General features: G+C 40.7%; 1 protein-coding gene across 1 annotated transcript; it reads left to right on the top strand.

Annotated features, from left to right (window-relative positions):
• Positions 1-13,146: 13,146 nt before the first annotated feature.
• Positions 13,147-15,700, top strand: LOC100997529 (cytochrome c). The gene is made up of 3 exons (XM_003896182.3): positions 13,147-13,324; positions 14,397-14,573; positions 14,684-15,700. Exons 2-3 carry the CDS (start codon positions 14,405-14,407, stop codon positions 14,830-14,832), a joined length of 318 nt encoding a protein of 105 aa, XP_003896231.1. The 5' UTR covers positions 13,147-13,324; positions 14,397-14,404; the 3' UTR covers positions 14,833-15,700.
• The last annotated feature ends 1,521 nt before the right edge of the window (positions 15,701-17,221 follow it).

Below are 17,221 nucleotides of genomic sequence, written 5' to 3'. Positions count from 1 at the left end.
CACAAGGGTGCTTGTGTCACCTCTCCCCTAGCTCCAGGCAGCTCAGTACAGAGACTCCATTTGTTTGAATGAAAGTAAGATAAGAGAACACAGTCTCTGCCTGGTAATCCAGGGAATTCTCCTGGATCTTACCCAAAACCACAAATGTGGTACCTCTATAAGTCTGCAAGAGCCACAGTTTTACTGGGCTTGGGATGGCCCCTAATGCAGATATGGCTGCAGTGACCAAAGACTTAGATCACAACACTTAAGTCCCTTCAAATACTTGGAAAGTCATCCCAAGAAGGGTAGATATAAAAAAATAAAAAGCCCAGACTGTGAAGACAATAATACCTAACTCTTCAATGCCCAGATACCAACAAAAATCTGCAAGCATCAAGACCACCTTGGAAAACACGACCTCACCAAACAAACTAATGAAGGCACCTGTGACCAATTCCAGAGAGAAAGAGATATGTGACTTTTCAAACAGAGAATTCAAAATAGCTGTGTTGAGGAAGTTCAACAAAATTCAAGATAACACAGAAGAAATTCAGAATTCTACATGATAAATTTAACAAACAGATTAAAGCAATTAAAAAGAATCTAGCAGAAATTCTGAAGCTGAAAAATGCAATTGACGTACTAAAAAATGCAGTTCCTTACGGGCAGAATTGATCAAGCAGAAGGAAGAATTAGTGAGCTTGAAGATGGGCTATTTGAAAATACACACTCAGAAGAGACAATAGAAAAAAGAATAAAAATGAATGAGGTACACCTATAAGATCTAGAAACTAGCTTCAAAGGGCAAATCTAAGAGTTATTGGCCATAAAGAGGAGCTAGAGAGAGAGATCAGTGTAGAAAGTTTATTCAAAGGGGTAATGACAGAGAACTTTCCAAACCTCGACAAAGATATCAATATTTAAGTACAAGAAGGTTATAGAACACCAAGCAGATTTAACCCAAAGAAGACACCCCAAGACGTTTAATAATCAAACTCCCAAAGATCCAGGATAAAGAAAGAATCCTAAAAGCAAGCAAGAGAAAAGAAACAAATAACATAAAAAGGAGTTCTCATAAGTCTGACAGCAAACTTGTCAGTGGGACTTCACAGGCCAAGAGGGAGGGGCATTACGTATTTAAAGTGCTGAGGGAAAAAACTTTTATCCTAGAATAGTACATCCAGTGAAAATATCCTTCAGATATGAGGGAGAAATAAAGACTTTCCCAGGCAAACGAAAGCTGAGGGATTTCATCAACACCAGACCTGTCCTACAAGAAAGGCTAAAGGGAGTTCCTCAGTCTGAAAGGAAAGGACATTAGTAAGCAATAAGAAACCACCTGAAGGCACGAAACTCACTACTAATAGTAAGTACACAGAAAAACACAATATTATAATACTGTAGTTGTGTGTAAACTGCTCATATCTTGAGTAGAAAGACTTAGAGATTAACCTAACCTATCAAAAATAATAGCTACAACAACTTTTCAAGACATAGTATAATAATACATAAATCGAAACAAGAAAAAGTTTTAAAAGTGGGGAGAGTGAAGTTAAAGTGCAGAGTTTTTCTTAGTTTTCTCTTTGTTTGTTAGATTTTTGTTTATGCAATCAATATCATGTCGTCATCAGTTTAAAACAGGGGGTTATAAAATATTATTTGTGCTGGACGCTGTGGCTCCCGCCTGTAATCCCAGCACTTTGGGAGGCTGAGTTAGGCGGATCACGAGGTCAGGAGGTTGAGACCAGCCTGGCCAACATGGCAAAACCCTGTCTCTACTAAAAATACAAAAATTAGCCAGGCTTGGTGACAGGTGCCTGTAGTCCCAGCTACTCGGGAGGCTGAGGCAGGAGAATCACCTGAAACTGGAAGGCAGAGGTCGCAGGGAGCCGAGATCGCATGACTGCACTGCAGCCTGGGTGAAAGGGCGAAACTCCATCTTCAAAAAAAAAAAAAAAATTACTTGCAAGCCTCATGGTAACCTTAAATCAGAAAACCTACAATAGAGGCTGGGCACAGTGGCTCACACCTGTAATCTAAGCACTTTGGGAGGCTGAGGCAGGAGGATCACTTGAGCCCAGGAGTTGAGACCAGTCTGGGCAACTTAGTGAGACCCCATCTCTACAAAAAATAAAAATAAAAAATTAGCTGGGCATGGTGGTGCATTCCTGTAGTCCCAGCTACTCAGGAGGCTAAGGTGGGAGGATTGCTTGAGCCCAGGAGGTCGAGGCTGCAGTAAGCCCTAATCATGCCACTGCTCTCCAGCCTGGATGATGGAGCAGGACCCTGCTCCCCGTCAAAAAAAAGCCCTACAACAGATACACAAAAAATAAAAAGCAACAAACTAAAACATATCAGAGAAAACCACCTTCACTGAAAGGAAGACAGGAAGAAAAGAAACAAGAGAAGACCACAAAACAACCAGAAAACAAATAATAAATAAAATGGCAGGTGTAAGTCCCTACTATCAATAATAACATTGAATGTAAATGGGCTAAACTATCCAATAAAAAAATGGAGTGGCTGAGTGGACAAAAAGCAAGTTCTAATTATCTGTTACCTACAAGAAACACACTTCACCTGTAAAGACACACATATGGTAAAAATAAAAGGATGAAAAAATATTTTCCATGCAAATAGAAACTAAAAAATAAAGGCAGGAGAGTGTGTATATATATATATATCAGACAAAATAGATTTCAGACAAAACTATGAAAAGAGATAAAGAAGATCATTATATATTGATAAAAGGGTGAATTCAGCAGGAGGATATAAATTGTAAATATGTATAGATTCAACACTGGAGCACCCAGATATATAAAGGAAATATAAGAGATCAGATCCCAATACAATAATAGCTGGAGACTTCAACACCCCCACTGTCAGCTTTGTACAGATCATCCAGACAGAAAATCAACAAAGAAACATCCGACTTAGTCTGCATTATAGAACAAATGGACCGAATAGTTATTTAAAGAACATTTTATCCAACAGTTGAAGAATATATGTTCTTCTCCACAGCACGTGGATTATTCTCAAGGACAGATGATATGTTAAGCCAAAAAACAAGTCTTTAAAAATTTTTTAAAAATAGAAATCCTATGAAATATCTTCTCTGACTCTAATAGAATAAAACTAGAAATCAATAACAAGGGGAACTTTAGAAACTATGCAAATACATGGAAATAAAACAATATGCTCCTAAATGACCAGTGGGTCAATGAAGAAATTAAGAAGGAAATTGAAAAATTTATTCAAGCAAATGAAAATGGAAACACAGCACAACAAAACCTGTGAGGTACAGCGAAAACAGTACTAAGAGGGAGTTTATAGCAATAAATGCCTACATCAAAAAGTAGAAAAACTTCAAAATAAACAACCTAATGATATATCTTAAAGAACTAGAAAAGCAAGAAGAAACCAAATCCAAAATTAGCAGAAGAAAAGAATTATTAATAAAGATCAGAGTAGAAATTAATGAAATTTAAAAGTACAAAAGATAAATGAACCAAAAAGTTAGTTTTTGATAAGATAAAATCAACAAACTTTTAGCCAGAATAAGAAAAAAAAACACTCAAAATCAGAGATGAAAAAATATACATTAAAACTAATACTACAGAATTCAAAAAGTCACTAGCGACTACTATGAGCAACTACATACCAATAAATTAGAAAACCTAGAAGAAATAGATAAATTCCTAGACACATACAATCTACCAAGATTGAGCAATAAAGAAATCCAAAACCTGAACAGACCAATAGCAGGTAATGAGATCAAAGCCATAATAAGAACTCTACCAGCAAAGAAAAGTCCAGGACTAAATTAGAATGGCTTCACTGCTGAATTTTACCAGACTGAATTGGTATTTTATTTGTTTTTGTTTTGTTTTGTTTTCTTTTGTTTTTGAAACGGAGTCTCTCACTGTCACCCGGGCTGGAGTGCAGTGGCACAATCTTGGCTCACTGCAACCTCCGCCTTCCAGGTACAAGTAATTCTCCTGCTTCAGCCCCCTAAGTAGCTGGGATTACAGGGGCCTGCCACTACACCCCGCTACTTTTTTTTCTATTTTTAGTAGAGACGGGGTTTCTTTGAATTTCCATGCAAGCCAGGACTGGTCTCGAACTCCTAACCTCGTGGATTCAAGCCCGCCGCCTCCCAAACTGCTGGGATTACAGGCATGAGCCATCATGCTCAGCCTGAATCCAGTACCATGCAGCTCACCACCATGTTCAAACCACCTTGAAAATAGAGGATGAGAGAATACTTCCAAATTCATTCCTACAAGGCCACATTACCCCCTGGATGCCAAGCAGGAAAAGAAAGAAAGAAAGAAAGAAAAGAAACATGGCAGCATGCTGTTGCTAAGCGAAAGAGAGAGGAGGAGAGAGAGGGAGGACAGGGAGGGAGGAGGAGGAGGAGAGGAAAGAAAGAAAGAAAACTACAGACCAACACCCCTGATGAACACTAATGCAAAAATTCTCGACAAAGTACTAGCAAACCAAATTCAACAATTTAAAAGATCATTCATCATGACCAAGTGGGATTTATCCCAGGAATGCAAGGATGATTCAACATACACAAATCAATCAGTGTGATACATCATCTCAACAGAATGAAAAACAAAAACCATATGATCCTTTCAATTGATGTTGAAAATCATTTGATAAAGTTCAATATCCTTCATGGCAAAAAACTGAATATAGAAGGAGCATATCTCAATACAATAAAAGCCATATATAACTGAAAGCCTCTCCTCTAAGATCTGGAACATGACAAGGATGCCTACGTTCACCACTGTTATTCAGTATGGTACTGGAATTCTTAACTAGAGCAATCAGACAAAAGAAAGAAATAAAGGGCATCCACATTGGAAAGAAAGAAGTCAAATTATCCTTTTTTGCAGATGATACTATCTTAAATTTGTAAAAACCTAAAGACTCCACCAAAGAACTATTAGAACTGATAATCAAATTCAGAAAAGTTGCGGGATACAAAATCAACAAACAAAATCAGAAGCATTTCTATATACCAAAAGCAAAACAATCTGAAAAAGACATCAAGAAAGTAATCCCATTTACAATAGCTACAAATAAAATAAAATGCCTAGTAATTATCTTAGCCAAAGATGTAAAAGATCTCTGCAGTGAAAACTATAAAATGTTGATGCAGGAAACTGAAGGGAAGACAAAAATACAGAAAGTTATTTCATGTTCCTAGATTGGAAGAATCAATATCATTAAAATGTTCATACTACCCAAAGCAATCTACAGATTCAATGCAATCCCTATCAAAATATCAATGACACTTTTTACAGGAATAACAAAAATAATCCCAAAATGCATATGGAACTATAAAAGACTCAGAACAGTCAAGGCATCCTGAACAAAAATAATCAAACTGAAGGAATCACATTACCTGACTTTAAATTATATTACAGAGCTATAGTAACCAAAACAGCAGGTACTGGCATAAAAACAGGCACATAATCCAATGGAACAGAATAAAGAATCCAGAAATGAATGTATATGTCTATAGTGAACTCATTTTCAACAAAAGTGCCAAGGACATACATTGGGTAGAGGACAGTTTCTTCAATAAATGGTGCTGGAAAAATTGCATATCCATATGCAAAAGAATGAAACTAGACCTCTATTTCTGGCCATATACAAAAATCAAATCAAAATGGATTAAAGACTTAAATCTAAGACCTCAAATTATTAAATTACTAAAAGAAAACATTAGGAAAACACTACAGGACATTGGTCTGGGCAAGGATTCCTTGAGTAATACTCCACAAGCAAAGGCAATCAAAGCAAAATGAACAAATGGGATCACATCAAGTTAAAAAGCTTCTGCACAGCAAAGGAAACTATCAACAAAGTAGAGAGACAACCCACAGAATGGGAGAAAATATGTACAAACTATCCCTCTGACAAGGTATTAATAACAAGAATATATAAGAAACTCAAACAACTCTATAGGAAAAAAAAAATCTAATCCCAATCAAAAAAGATGTGAAGAGACTTTTCTCAAAAGAAGGCCTAAAAATGGCAAACAGGTCTATGAAAAGGTACTCAACATCATTGATCAAAGAAATGCAAATCAAAAGTACAATGAGATATCATCTCACCTTAGTTAAAATGGCTTTTATCTCAAAGACAGGCAATAACAAATTCTGGCGAGGATGTGGAGAAAAAGGAATGCTCATACAGTGTTGGTGAGAATGTAAATTAATAGAACTTAATGATGGTTTGGAAGTTCCTCAAAAAACTAAAAATAGAGCTACCATATGATCCAGCCACCACCTCCCGGGTTCAACGGATTCTCCTGCCTCAGCCTCCCGAGTAGCTGGGATTAGAGGCACCCGCCATCACCCCCAGCTAATTTTTGTATTTTTAGTACAGATGGGGTTTCACTATGTTGGTCAGGCTGGTCTTGAACTCCTGACCTCAGCACCATGTGATCCATATTTAGGTATATACCCAAAAGAAAGGACATCAATTATCAAAGAGATATCTGCACTCAAATGTTTACTGCAGCACTATTCACAATAGTCAAAATTTGGAAATCTGTTGATGTCCATCAACAGATGAATGGATTTTTTAAAATGTGGTACATGTACAAAATGGGGTACTGTTCTGCTATAAAAATTAATTAGATCATGTCATTTGCGAAAACATGGATGGAACTGGAAGTCATTATGTTAAGTGAAATAAGCCAGACACAGAAAGGCAAACTTCACATGTTCTCACTTGTTTGTGGAGGCTAAAAGTCAAAGCAATTGAACTCATGGAGATAGAGAGTGGAATGATGGTTAAAAAAGTCAAAGCAATTGAACTCATGGAGATAGAGAGTGGAATGATGGTTACCAAAGGCCAGGAAGATTAGTGGTTGGGGGTAGAGGGTATTAAGAATGGCTATTGGATACAAAAATAAAGTTAGAAGAATGGGGCCAGGTGCAGTGGCTCATGCCTGTAATCCCAGCACTTTGGGAAGCCGATGCGGGTGAATCACCTGAGGTCAGGAGTTCGAGACCAGCCTGACCAATATGGTAAAACCCCATCTCTACTAGAAATATAAAAATTAGCTGGGTATAGTGGTGTGCGCCTGTAGTCCCAGCTACTTGGGAGGCTGACACATGAAATGGCACCACTGAAGAAGAATGAATAAGGTCTAGTATTTGGTAACACAACAGGGTGACTACTCTCAACAGTAATTTATTGTACATTAAACAAACTAAATGTATAATTGGATTGCTTGTAACAGAAAGAAATGATAAATGCTTGAGGTGATAGATAGACCATTTACCCTGATGTGATTATTACACATTGTATGCCTGTATGAAAATATCTCATGTACCTCTTAAGTATATATATGTGTATATATATACCTACTTTGTACTAATAAAAACTTTAAAAGGTACCTATATGTTATCATTGCATCCTCTTAATTTCATTTTTCATTTCCAGAATTTCTAATTAATTCTTTTGCAAATCTTTTCTTTTTAAACATCATAATTTCTAGTTCCCTTTAAAAATTTTCGACTTTGGCTTTTTTCTCTAGAACATCATAAACGTAACTGTATTACAGACTGCCTGATAATTCCAAAACAAGGAATCCCTATGATCTTTTTTCTTGCTTCTGCTGATTCTCTTTTTTTTTTTTTTTTTTTTTTTTATTTTGAGACGGAGTCTCGCTGTGTCACCCAGGCTGGAGTGCAGTGGCGCCATCTCGGCTCACTGCAAGCTCCGCCTCCTGGGTTTACGCCATTCTCCCACCTCAGCCTCCGAGTAGCTGGGACTATAGGCGCCCGCCACCACGCCCGGCTAGTTTTTTCTTTTTTTTTTGTATTTTTAGTAGAGACGGGGTTTCACCATGTTAGCTAGGATGGTCTCGATCTCCTGACCTCGTGATCCACCCGCCTCGGCCTCCCAAAGTGCTGGGATTACAGGCTTGAGCCACCGCGCCCGGCCCTGCTGATTCTCATTCATATTGTGTATGCAATTATTTTTCGTTGTTGGATGAATACTTTATTTGAAAATTTTATTTGTAGAAATAATTTGAAGTCTAGCTGATATTATCTTCTGCCAGAAAGAATTTTCATTTGGTTTTACCAGGTATCTGGAGGCAACAGAACTCCTTATTCCAAGTTCAAAAGTTGAGGCTTTCCTTGACCAGCCAGAAAATATGTCAGGCCGCAGACCTTGTAAGATGTGGTTTTTGGCCAGTTCACCCTCACTACCAGGGTGCAGCCTAAATGCTGGCCTAAAGTAGGGGGTGGTTTGCCAGGTTCCAAACCTCTGTAAGCCCTGAATTGATATAACAGATGGATGGAGAGAGAGAGAGACAGAGAGAGAGAGAGAGAGAGAGAGAGAGAGAGAGAGAGAGACAGACAGACAGACAGACAGATAGATAGATAATGGGAATCCTCAGTGGCCTGGACTGAGATACTCCTCTAGAGAAGATCTGTGTTTGCTTCTGCCAACCACAGGGATACACTGCCCATCCACAATGTCATTGTTCATTTTTCAGATAGAGTTTTCTCAGACTATGCGAGTAGAGTACCATCAAACCCTAAGCCTGCATGAAGGCAGACCTGTGGTTATGAATTCTTAGGGAATACTTTTTTCTGCCACTTGATACTAAGGCCAAGACAGGCAAGACTAACCTGGTTCTTCTCTTTGCTGGTGGAAAGACTGTATTTTATTCTTTAGATTTAAGTGTACCAGGATTATGCATGGATCTCTGCCAACTTTCCCCCCAACTTGCCCATTACCATTTCACATGAGCTTTACTTCCATTTTGCTGCACTGCTATTACAGCCTGATGCTCAACACAAGTCCTTAAGATGGCCATGGAGTTAGCTTATGCTTATCACACTATTATCAGTTCTTATGCCCTACCTCACCACCTGCCTCTAACCTGGAGATTTCTCTTACTTGTGTCTCAATTTTGATTGGGTAGGGTGGGGGATTTTACTAGATTTTTTTCAATCAGAAGAGTTTTTAAAAATACAGTCGTCCCCACTTACCCATAGTGGATGACTGAAACTGCAAATAGTACCAAACGCTATATATATATAGTAATGTACAACATAACAATGTTTTGATCAGTGATGATCACAAATACAATGGTGTTTTTGTTTTGTTTTGTTTTGTTTTGTTTTTTGAGATGGAGTTTTGCTCCTGTTGCCCAGGCTGGAGTGCAATGGTGCGATCTCGGCTCACTGCAACCTCTACCTCCCGGGTTCAAGTGATTCTCCTGCCTCAGCCTCCCAAATAGCTGGGTTTACAGGCACCTGCCACCATGCCCAGCTAATTCTGTATGTTCGGTAGAGATGGGGTTTCACTATTTGGCCAGGCTGGTCTCGAACTCCTGACCTCAGGCGATCCACCCGCGTTGGCCTCCCAAAGTGCTAGGATTACAGGAATGAGCCACCGCACCTGGCCAATGTTGTTGTTTTTTTTCTTCCTGTACCTCTTCTATGTTTAGGTACACAAATACCATTGCATTGCAATTGCCTACAGTATTCTGTACAGTATCATGCTGTACAGGTTTCTAGCCTAGAAGCAGTAGGCTACACCATATAGCCTAAGTGTGTAGTAGGCTTGTGTTAGTCTGTTTTCACACTGCTATAAAGAAATACCCAGACTGGGTAATTTATAAAGAAAAGAGGTTTAATCGACTTATACTTCTGCATGGCTGGAGAGGCCTCGGGAAACTTATAATCATGGCAGAAGGGGAAGTAGGCACATCTTACATGGTGGCAGGAGAGAGAGCACAGAGGAAATGCCAGACATTTATCAAACAACCAGATCTAGTGAGAACTCCCTCACTATCACAAGAACAGCATGGAGGAAACCATGCCCATGATCCAATCACCTCCTACCAGCTCCTTACCTTGACACGTGGGGGATTAGAATTCAAGATGAGATTTGTGTGAAGACACAAAGCCAAACCATATTAAGGCTATACCATCTAGGTTTGTGTAAGTACACTCTACAATGTTCACAACGACAAAATTACCTAACATCACATTTGTCAGAACATATCCCTATTGTTAAGTGATGTATGGCTGGACTATGGTTTTTGTCTATATAGTACATACATAACTATGATATAATTTAATTTATAAATTAGGCACAGTAAGAGACTAACAATAATCATGAAGTAGAACAGTTATAACAATATACTGTAATAAAAGTTATGTGAGGCCAGGCACGGTGGTTCACACCTGTAATCCCAGCACTTTGGGAGGCCGAGGTGAACACATCACAAGGTCAGGAGTTCGAGACCAGCCTGGCCAACATGGTGAAACCCTGTCTCTACTAAAGATTTAAAAAATTAGCTGGGCGTGGTTGCACGTGCCTGTAATCCCAGCTACTCAGGAGGCTGAGGCAGGAGAATTGCTTGAATCCAGGAGGTGAAGGTTGCCGTGAGCCAAGATTATGCCACCACACTCCAGCCTGGGTGACAGAGCAAGACTCTGTCTCAAAAATAAAAAAATAAATAATTTTTAAAAAGATGGAGGTGGGGGAGTAGATATAACAGAAATGAATATGAAACGAAGCGGCTTGCAGAATGTTATTGTTCTCTTCAACTAATTCTCTTAGGTACCGCAAGTAAATTGTAAGTACCATGAATCTCTTGAATACATATATAACACAAAATTTATGGTATGTGCTTTACTACAGGAAGATGCTAACTGTTCATTTTTGTGGTTGTTCTTTCTGTCTCTTCATCTTCCCATTACTTTCAGTAGCAACTCTTTATCCACAATTTCCTTAGTTAAAAAAAAAAAAAAAACTGGCCAGGCGCAGTGGTTCACACCTGTAATCCCAGCTCTTTGGGAGGCTGAGGCAGGTGGATCACGAGGTCAGGAGTTCAAGACCAGTCTGGCCAACATAGTGAAACCCCGTCTCTACTAAAAATACAAAAAATTAGCCGGGCGTGGTGGTGTGCGCCTGTAATCCCAGCTACTCAGAAGTCTGAGGCAGGAGAATCACGTGAACCTGGGAAGCAGAGGTTGCAGTGAGCTGAGATCAAACCACTGCACTCCAGCCTGGGCAAGGACAGAACGAGACTCCATCTCAAAACAAACAAACAAACAAACAAACAAACAAAAAACGCTTCCTGTTTTCTATTCTTCCTGTCATGAGAATAAATTTAAAATGGCTTCAATCCATTCATTTGGCTGACTTATTCGTACATCTGTATGATCTGCAGTATGAAACCTGCACATGAAACCTCATCAGTATGAACAGAGAGTAGTTACTTCTGATGATAGAACAGTTACCTATTTAAGGACTACATTGTCCTTAGAAGGGTATGAGTGGCAATATCAGGACCTGGCTTCATAAGGATGTGCTGAATTTTCAAGGTGTTGCTAAGCTTGGTCTTTTAAAAATTTCAATAGTTTGCCAAATAAGCCTACTTAAGAAGTTACATCCAAATGCTGACTATCTTTGTCCCCTCCAAAAAGCACAAAAGGTCTTGAATAAGTGTGGTGATTTCTGCTCTGTTTTATAGGAAGACTGTGGCTGTAGTGTGTGAAATTAGAGGGGAACTGGAAGTCAGGACAGTTCAGAAACAAAAAAATACTCGTCATATAGGGAGATGGAGGATCGGAGCAGAAATAATACGGCCAGTGGTTAGGAAGTGATCTAAGATAATCTATGTCAACCTCCTTGTATCTATCACTTAAGTTGCAGGATGGGAAAAAGGATCCTAGAATGTAAGCTCCACCAGAAAGAGTCCTCACTGATTTATAATACTCCAGGTACCTAGAAAAATACCTGGCACATAACATGCATTCGATAAACACTTTTTTTTTTTTTCTTTTTTTTTTGAGAGAGTCTCACTCTGTCGCCCAGGCTGGAGTGCAGTGGCACGATTTCGGCTCACTGCAGCCTCTGCCTCCCAGGTTCAAGCGATTCTCCTGTCTCAGCCTCATGAGCAGCTGGGATTATAGGCGCGCGCCACCACGCACGGCTAATTTTTGTATTTTTAGTAGACACGGGGTTTCGTCATGTTGGTCAGGCGGGTCTCGAACCCCTGACCTCAGTGATACACCCGCCTCGGCCTCCCAAAGTGCTGGGATTACAGGCGTGAACCACCTCACCCGGCCAATAAACACTTGACTTAATACGGCAGTGCCAGACAGAATACAAGGAGAGAGAAAAAAAAAAAAAAAAAAAACCAAGAAAGTTGGAAAAATTAATCAGAACTTGGGACCAGAATTTGAGGGGTAAAGGAGTCAAGAAAACCAGTGACAGAACAAGGCATGTCAGGAAGGGGATCTAGTTTTAAAGGATGGCTATGATAACTAAAAGCTGGGTATTAACGCCTTTATTTCCAATATGATCTTAACTGCATTAAGTTTACTTGAACATGACCTTTACCTAGGTAAGAAGGGATGCAAATCCTCTAGATTTCCAATAATTCTCTAATCATCTAAAAATGTTTCTTCCTAGATGTTGCCAGCACACATTCTGTGTTCTTTCGGCACACGAACGCGAGGGGGAGGAGGGCGTTAGCAGAAAAGACGCTGACAAGTAAGGGGTCAGAGGGATAATCCTGTTCTGCCGCAAATGCAGCACGTTCCTCAGTCTTGGGGCGTCCATCAAGCGGAGAGCTGGAAGATGACTGAAAGTAACGGAGTAGAGGTGGAACTAGAACAAGGTCACGAGCTGGTGCCCAACTCGTGTAACTCCTGGTTCCAGGCTGTCCCTCTAGGATGCTGCTGGCGCCAGCCATGGGAGCAGGACAGAGTCTGGGTAAAGGTCGCCAGCTGACAAGATGGTAGCTAGGAGACCTCTAGGTGCGCCAAAACTAGGGCGTCTTTTCCTGGACGGGCAGAACGCCCTGCTCAAAGATCATTACATCACCACGCCCAAGAACTGATACTTTAGCAGGGCAACGCGCCAACAAGGCGACTCCGCCCCACCCTCCCCGTTCCTCCAGCACACGCAAGCGCACAGAGGCCCGCGGGTGACATCACCCCTCCCGACACCACCTCGTTGTCGTACGACCAAAGGCCTGTCGTAACGGCCGGGCAAGAAAGGCCTCGAGAGGAAGGGCACGCACGCCGCACACCCTAACCTGCTCGCCTGCATGCGCGCGCAGGTCCTTTGCGCAGGCATTGGGACTGGAGCCAATGAGGTGCGGCGACGTTACTGCGTAGCCGCCAGCTCGGCCGCACGTCAGGGCGCGGGAGCGCGGAGCGAGTTTGGTTGCACTTACACCGGTACTTAAGCGCGGACCGGCGTGTCCTTGGACTTAGAGAGTGGGGACGTCCTGCTTTGGAGCGGGAATCTTCGTTGCGCCAGCGACTAAAAAGAGGTGAGAGCGGGTCGCGGAAGCCGCACCTGGTTAGAGGCAGAGCTGTGGGCGGCGCGCACTCGCGAGCGGCCGAGACCCACGCGGGGAGCCTCCGAGTGGAGCCCGCGCTGGGTGGGAGGGCCGGGAGTGAGGACCCTGGACTGTGGTCAGACCGAACCGGGCGAGTAACCGCTTGAGGTGCGGCCGCCCTAACTAGGGACAGGTATGGTCTCAGTCAGGGACTAGAGGCGGCTTAGATACAGATCCGAGGAAGACGCGGCCCCTTTCGTAGTGGTTGCTGAGGGGCTATGGAAATGATAGGCAAGACTTCCCACCCGGAAAGCCGAAGCTTAGCACTTCACGTTCTCCTTCAGAGGGCAAAAGCTGTTGCTCTTCTAATAAGGGGCCATTTCTTCACGTGGGCACGTTTCTTCCGTCAGTCGTTCTGACATCCTAGAAACAGTTTCATCAGTCACCTTGAAACCGACCTGGATGGGTGACCTCATGTTCGCCCCGGGGGATCACAGGTAGGAGAGTGGGGATGTCCTGGGGGGACCGTGCAGCCTGCTCCTGCGTTCCCATTTACAAGTTCGAGTGTCAGGCTACTCCTGTGACCTGGGCAGGTAGAAACAGCCAGTACCGCTTTTTAAACATTTGTGTGCTTTGCAATATCCTCAGGGAGAGGTAGCTTTACATGGTAGTAAGATTAAATGACTAGGCCTTCTTAAAAATTGAAATTGTGGTGATTTTGGCTTAATGTGATCGCCCTTCAGCTTCAGATCTGTGACTTAATGACCATGATTTTCTCTTCTGAAACTGGAGTTTGAATTAGGTTCCCTCTTTGCTTGCTTGGGCTTTAACGTTCCTTCACGTGTACACACGAAAATAGGTTTTTGAGGAGGTGCTCCTAAAAAATGTTTTTGGTATTAAAGAGTATTTGGTATAAAGAGTATTAAAGCAATACAAGATTAATTCTGGTATTTAATGACATAAATTACCAATGGATTGGTAATTAAGTGGCTAGAGTGGTCATTCATTTACACTGTATTTGTTACCTGAGGAAAAATTACTAAGTTGGGGCTTTCGTTTTTAGAATTAAATATGGGTGATGTTGAGAAAGGCAAGAAGATTTTTATTATGAAGTGTTCCCAGTGCCACACCGTTGAAAAGGGAGGCAAGCACAAGACTGGGCCAAATCTCCATGGTCTCTTCGGGCGGAAGACAGGTCAGGCCCCTGGATACTCTTACACAGCCGCCAATAAGAACAAAGGTAAGAGCCACTTGTTAAATAAAATAAAACAGTACAAAACGCACGAATGTCACCTGTGACACACTATGAGGAGTGTGAAATACTTAACCGATGCATTCTTTCTTGTTTAGGCATCACCTGGGGAGAGGATACACTGATGGAGTATTTGGAGAATCCCAAGAAGTACATCCCTGGAACAAAAATGATCTTTGTCGGCATTAAGAAGAAGGAAGAAAGGGCAGACTTGATAGCTTATCTCAAAAAAGCTACTAATGAGTAATAATTGGCCACTGCCTTATTTATTACAAAACAAATGTCTCATGACTTTTTTATGTGTACCATACTTTAATAGATCTCATACACCAGAATTCAGATCATGAATGACTGACAGAATATTTTGTTGGGCAGTCCTGATTTAAAACTAAGACTGGCTTGTGGTTAAATGAATATGTTCAGTTTTTGAATTTTAATAGTAATTCCAATTCAGTAAATGCTATCACTGTTTACCCCTTCTAAAGATATGATTAGACTTTGTTAGTAATGTTCAACTTTTCGCAAAGATGGTGAGTGCCATCTTAAAACTTACTGGAGATTGGTTTTATATTTAGATTTATATAGCTGGTTATGTGAATATATTTAAATACTGGGGAAATTCCTTCACTGTCTCAGAACTAAGCAAGATTCACCTGTGTTTTGTGTTCATTTGCCTCTTAAAGGCAAGGGTTGAAGATAAATAAGGTAGCAATGTCTAAAGTTTTGGCCTTAATGATGCCAATCTAATTATAATTCCCTGTATTTAAAATGGTTCCTTTTACTTACTGAAAAGCATTTTAGTATGGTTTATGTATAATATTAAAGATTATTCAACACTTCTCACATCTTACAAATCTATAAGGTCACATGCTTTTAAAATAGTAGCAAGTTAAACTTCACTCTTGAATTCTTTACAATCTAAGTCAAACTAAGTTATAATTTAGGATTGTCTTTAAACAGCCATTCAGAAACATAAAACTGTAGAACTGTGTATTTGTGATTGGGAATGGTGCTTTTGCCAACTTAAAAGGATTAAAGTAGCGGAGATATACACAAATTTTAAAATGTGTGATCGCAAGACTAAAGATAATTAAAAAGAAAACCACAGATCATGATTTTTTGACTGTGCTTGATTTCATGACTGATGCAGAAACTTTAATGATTAAAAAGTGCAGGAGCCCTAAATATCAGTGCAGCAGCATTAACCAGTCATGGTGCTAGATTGTTTACTTGGTTTTCTAGGACTGCCTGAACTAGAATAACACTTCACTAATTGACTCTTAGTTTCTTTGCCCAGATTGAGAACTGCAGCATTTATGCCAGACATGGACAGACAAATGCTTCTGGTCATAGTTTTCTGATGTGTAACAGTGTAATTACATACTGAATTATTTCATGCATAGTCTGTGCCGTACACATTTAGAATAGTCCTTGGAGATTTTATGGAGATGGTGAGCACAAGGTAAGACATAAAGAATGATGAGAAAATAAATCTGTGCTGGCGAGCTGAGAGCTGTATCTTTGTGGGACAGTGAGAAGACTGGGAAGATGTAAATCCATAGTCTCAAAGGTGATAGGGATGATTAGATAGGTGTTTAAGGCCTGAAAGCAATTTATAACATGTGAGTCTTATTTTTATTTGTAGAAGAAATGTGGAAAGCTTGCTGTAATTCATATTTGAAATCCTAGTCTGAGTTATGGTGGGGAATTTAAAGATGCATCCTGGAAATACTTTTAAGATTTCAGCCTTTAAAAGGCCTTGTAGCAGAGGACTTGGTGACTGCATAAAGTTAGTGGTATTCAGGGACAGTGTAGCAATTAACTTACAAGGGGACAATCCTGGACTAATGTGAAAGACCTAAAGTAAAGGCTAGAGAGTTGATTTTCTTTTTTTTTTTTTTGGCATTCTGGAAATGATACAGGAAACAAACATATTAAGGTAGATACAGAAATACAGAAATGTGTTCAACCTTTCATCTCGGCTAGTTGTGAGGTTTTGTTTGTTTTTTGAGACATGGTCACACTATCGCCAAGGCTGGGGTACAGTGGCGTGCTCTTGGCTAGCTGCAACCTCCACTTGCCAGACTCAAGAGATTTCTCCCACTTAAGCTTCCCAAGTAGCTGGGACTACAGGTGTTCACCACCATGCCCAGCTAGTTTTTTTGTAGAGATAGAGTTTTGCCATGTGGCCCCAGGGTGGTCTCAAACTCCTGAGCTCAAGCAATCTGTCCACCTGCCTTGGTTTCCCAAAGTGCTGGGATTACAGGCGTGAGCCATCAGGTCCTGCCTGGTTTTCAAATTCAGAAATCTTATTTAACCCAGAAGTAATCAGCCCAATAGTAACTTAGGTTTAGGTTTCATTTTTTTTCAGGTTTAAAATTTCTCTTGTTTCTTTTTTTTCTTTTTGAAACGGAGTCTCGCTCTGTCACCCAGGCTGGAGTGCAGTGGTCGGATCTCAGCTCACTGCAAGCTCTGCCTCCCGGGTTTACGCCATTCTCCCGCCTCAGCCTCCCGAGTAGCTGGGAGTACAGGCGCCCACCACCACGCCTGGCTAGTTTTTTGTGTTTTTTTAGTAGAGACGGAGTTTCACCATGTTCACCAGGATGGTCTCGATCTCCTGACCTCGTGATCCACCC

The sequence above is a fragment of the Papio anubis genome, chromosome 4 (assembly GCF_008728515.1).
Source record: "Papio anubis isolate 15944 chromosome 4, Panubis1.0, whole genome shotgun sequence".
Classification (NCBI taxonomy): Eukaryota; Metazoa; Chordata; class Mammalia; order Primates; family Cercopithecidae; genus Papio; species Papio anubis.
The sequence above is the reverse complement of the archived record's forward strand: the minus strand, read 5'-3'. Positions and strand labels throughout refer to the sequence as shown.